The sequence below is a fragment of the Dipodomys ordii genome, unplaced genomic scaffold, assembly GCF_000151885.1.
Source record: "Dipodomys ordii isolate 6190 unplaced genomic scaffold, Dord_2.0 Scaffold107, whole genome shotgun sequence".
In the NCBI taxonomy this organism is placed as follows: Eukaryota; Metazoa; Chordata; class Mammalia; order Rodentia; family Heteromyidae; genus Dipodomys; species Dipodomys ordii.
This window is the reverse complement of record NW_012267323.1, coordinates 3,468,211-3,471,921: the sequence shown is the minus strand read 5'-3', so window position 1 is coordinate 3,471,921 and position 3,711 is coordinate 3,468,211. Positions and strand designations below refer to the sequence as shown.

General features: G+C 47.9%; 1 protein-coding gene across 1 annotated transcript in view; it reads right to left on the bottom strand.

The window, feature by feature from the left end:
* Nicn1 (nicolin 1) overlaps positions 1-2,936 on the bottom strand; it is a 4,748-nt gene extending 1,812 nt beyond the window's left edge. Inside the window, exons 1-3 of the mRNA XM_013028105.1 lie at positions 2,730-2,936; positions 1,213-1,389; positions 585-698 (exon numbers count right to left, since the gene is read on the bottom strand). Of these exons, the coding sequence (XP_012883559.1) occupies positions 585-698; positions 1,213-1,389; positions 2,730-2,861 (423 nt within the window). The 5' untranslated portion in view covers positions 2,862-2,936. The remainder of the gene's footprint in view (positions 1-584; positions 699-1,212; positions 1,390-2,729) is intronic.
* Between the last annotated feature and the right edge of the window lie 775 nt (positions 2,937-3,711).

Below are 3,711 nucleotides of genomic sequence, written 5' to 3'. Positions count from 1 at the left end.
GAGTCTCACAGATGTTTCCTGCCTGGGCTGGCTTTGAACCTCGATCCTCACATCTTAACCTCCTGAGTAGCTAAGATGACAGGCATGAGCCACCAGTGCCCAGCTGAGAAATGCCTTTGTGCAGACATGGCAAAATCCTGATTAAGGAGCTCACACAAGCCCAAGGGGACAGCAATAAGATCTCCTGTTATACATAAGGAAAATGCAGAAGACAGAAACTTATTCCTTATCATAAATTGCAGTATTTACACTCAAATTTCAATGAAAGCTTCTTTTTTCTTTTGCCAGTCCTGGGGTTTGAACTCAGGGCCTGGGTACTTGCCCCTGAGCTTGGCTCAAGCTAGCATTCTACCACTTGAGCCACAGTGCCATTTCTGGCTTTTTCTGTATATGTGGTACTGAGGAATTGAACCCAGGGCTTCGTGCATGCAAGGCAAGCACTCTACCACTGAGCCACCTTCCCAGCCCCTGAAGACTTCGTTTTGGAGTCCTTTTATCCTCTCTCTATGGTTGCAGCTTTCCCAACCATAGCTGGAAGTCTCTTAGGGAACAGGCCAGGCAACAATTTGGGGCTAGTCACTAACCTTAGGTCCCTGATGGTAGATTTGTAGCTCTTCCACTGTGAATGATAGCCATAGTGGTGATGGCTGTCGCAGAATCAGACGCAGCTCCAGTATTTTGGACACGTCACACAGCATCTAACACATAACATACACACACACAATGGATCCGCAGAAACCCATAAAACCCAGGTCAAGCCAGACACCAGTGTCTCATGCCTGTAACCCTAACTACTCAGGAAGCTGAGATCTAAGAATCATGGTTCAAAGCCAGCCCAGGCAGGAAAGTCCATGAGTCTTATGTCGAAAAAACTACTCAGAAAAAGCTGGAAGTGATACTGTGGCTCAAGTGGTAGAGGGCTAACCTGGAGCAAAAGGAACTTAGGGACAGCACCCAGGCCCTGAGCTTGAGCCCTAGGACCAGCAAAATCAACAAACAAAAAAAGATAGAACCTCCCAAATAGCAGTATACCAAGAAGATGCCAGATGTTTCCTTCCTTCCTCTGCGAAGGAAGGAAAAATAGTCCCTCCAAGGTTACTGTCTTAGAAGTCACTACCCAGCCCAGTCTTGCCCCCTTTTTCCTCCTGCTACACTGGCCTAATCCGCAGGCCACATCCTGGCTAGTCCCGGCCATACAGAGGTCCAGCTGACCTGGTGCTTGAACAAGGATACATAATCCTGCGCTCCCTCTTCACTGTGTGGGTCAGGCATCAGACAATAGTTCCGTAGACAGGTCACCCATTTGCTTGGTGTGTGCACTGAGGTGTGTTGACGGACACGGATGCTCACAAAGGCTGTGTAGTAATTTTTAAATGTGATCTCCTGCAACTAGAATACACATGATAACAAGAATTCACCATGAAAAATTAGGAAGAGGACCAGGGCCCAAGAGATTCCATGATCTCACCGCTTCATTTCTTTCTTTCTCTATCTTTCTTTTTTCTTTTTCTTTTTTTTTTTTTGCCAGTCCTGGGGCTTGAACTCAGGACTAGCACTCTACCACTTGAGCCACAGCACCACTTCCAGCTTTTTCTGGTTATGTGGTACTGAGGAATCGAATCCAGGGCTTCAAGCATGCTAGGCAAGCACTCTACTGCTAAACCACCATCATTTCATTTCTTTTGGAATATACTCTTCTACTAAACAATTCAAAAAGCATCACCAGGACCCAAAGACACGTTTGCATTTCTAAAGTTGCTCACAGAGTGAATAGATAAGTCACTAATACAGACCACAACAACAGATCTGGCCACACATCCAAAAGGGTATCCAATAGAGTCCTAACCTTTGAGGAAGTACAAAATGTATATGAGATCAAGTAAAAATACAAGGGAGGCCAAGTTCACCAAGTGGACCAAGAAAGGTAGGTAATTGGGGCTGGGAAGGTGGCTCAGTGGTAGAGTGCTTGCCTTGCATGACAGAGGCCCTGGGTTCCATTCCTCAGCACCACATAAGCAAAAAGAAAAAAAGCCGGAAGTGGTGCTGTGGCTCAAGTGGTAGAGCGCTAGCCTTGAGCTGAAGAGCTGAGGGACAGCTTTCAGGCTCCATGACCTGACCCAAAAAAACAAAACAAACAAACAAACAAAGGTAGGTAATGCAAACATAGTATACAATAACAACAATAATTCAAACCTAGTTAACTCAAGTTTTCCAGGGGTCAGATTTCCCAGGTAACAGTGAGGAACCACTTGGGGAGATAATCACACATAATGCATGGTGCTCAGAGGTGGGCAGGTGGGCACGGACACAGCGTTTGACTTCTGTCTCAGTGTCCAGTCACTGTTAGCTGACAGGGAAGTGCCATTGGAGATTTGAAATTGGAGTCATGGAAAAGAGATAAACTGCATTCTGATCTCCAGAAAGGAGGTGGGGGGGGGGGGGGGGGAGGGAAGGGAGATAGGGGGATATATATATATATATATATATAAAATTGTTATCTCCAGCACCACCTGCGTGCCAGCGATGTCCAAGGGGAAGAGATATTCAAGAGAACAGGATCAGAAACTCTAGTAAATAACAAAAAGACAGTAATGAATGGTGAACTCATTCATTCAGGCCAGAGACACCCTCAGATGTTTTCCTTTAAGAAATTCAAAACCTAGGAAACGCCCAAGCTCTCCGATCGACCCCGCCCAGAAGCCCAGGCCGCGCCCACGAAGCTCTCTCACCTCGAAAGGCGCGACATTAGGGAAGGTGACATCGATGACCAGCACGCCAGGACGACCTTGGGAGCTCCTCATGTCGCCCACTTGTAAGGATACAGTGCCTTTCACGTGACAGGGCACTGAGACTCGGGACATGGTGCCAGGGGCTCAGACCTAGTACAAAAAGACCCAAGTGCTTTGAACCTCCTGGCACTCTTTCTACCCTCGGACTACCCAGTTGAGGCTCTAAGAACTACAACTCCCGAGATGTCTTGCTGCCCGCCAGGCCAGCCAATTAGCGACGAGCAGGGCGGGCCGAGAAGCGGAAGTGCCTGGAGGAAGTTCTTCTTTAGCCAATCAACACAGTAGCCTTTTGAGCCCCCTCCCACCGTGGGCGGCTCCCTGCAACGTTACAGCTACTCTGTAGCCAAATAGTCCTGGCTACTTTGGGCAGTTCTAATCTCGGTGGATTTCTGTAACAGTTAAAGCATGTAAGGTCACAAAAGCAAGTGAACATATTGATTGGCCGGCATGGATAGCAAAAATAGCCATTACGAGATGGGCGCTGGTGGCTCACGCCTGTCATCCTAGCTACTCAGGAGGTTGAGATCTGAGGATCAAGAGCTCTTATCTGCAACTAACCAGCAAAGAGCTGGAGCTGGAGGCGTAAAAGTGCCAGCTGTGAGTGGAAAAAGCCAAACAAGAGCTCGAGGCCGTGAGTTCAAGCCCCAGGACTGGCACAGAAAGAAAGAAAGAAAAAAGATTGGGAGTTTTTTTTTCTTTTTTGGTCAGTTGTGGGGCTTGAACTCTGGGCCTGGGCACTGACCCCTCAGCTCTTCAGCTCAAGGCTAACAGACTACCGCTTGAGCCATAGCGCCACTTCTGGTTTTCTGGTGGTTTATTGGAGATAAGAGTCTCATGGAGTTTCCTGCCTGGGCTGGCTTTGAACCATGATCCTCAGATCTCAACCTCCTGAGTAGCTAGGATGACAGGCGTCAGGCGTGAG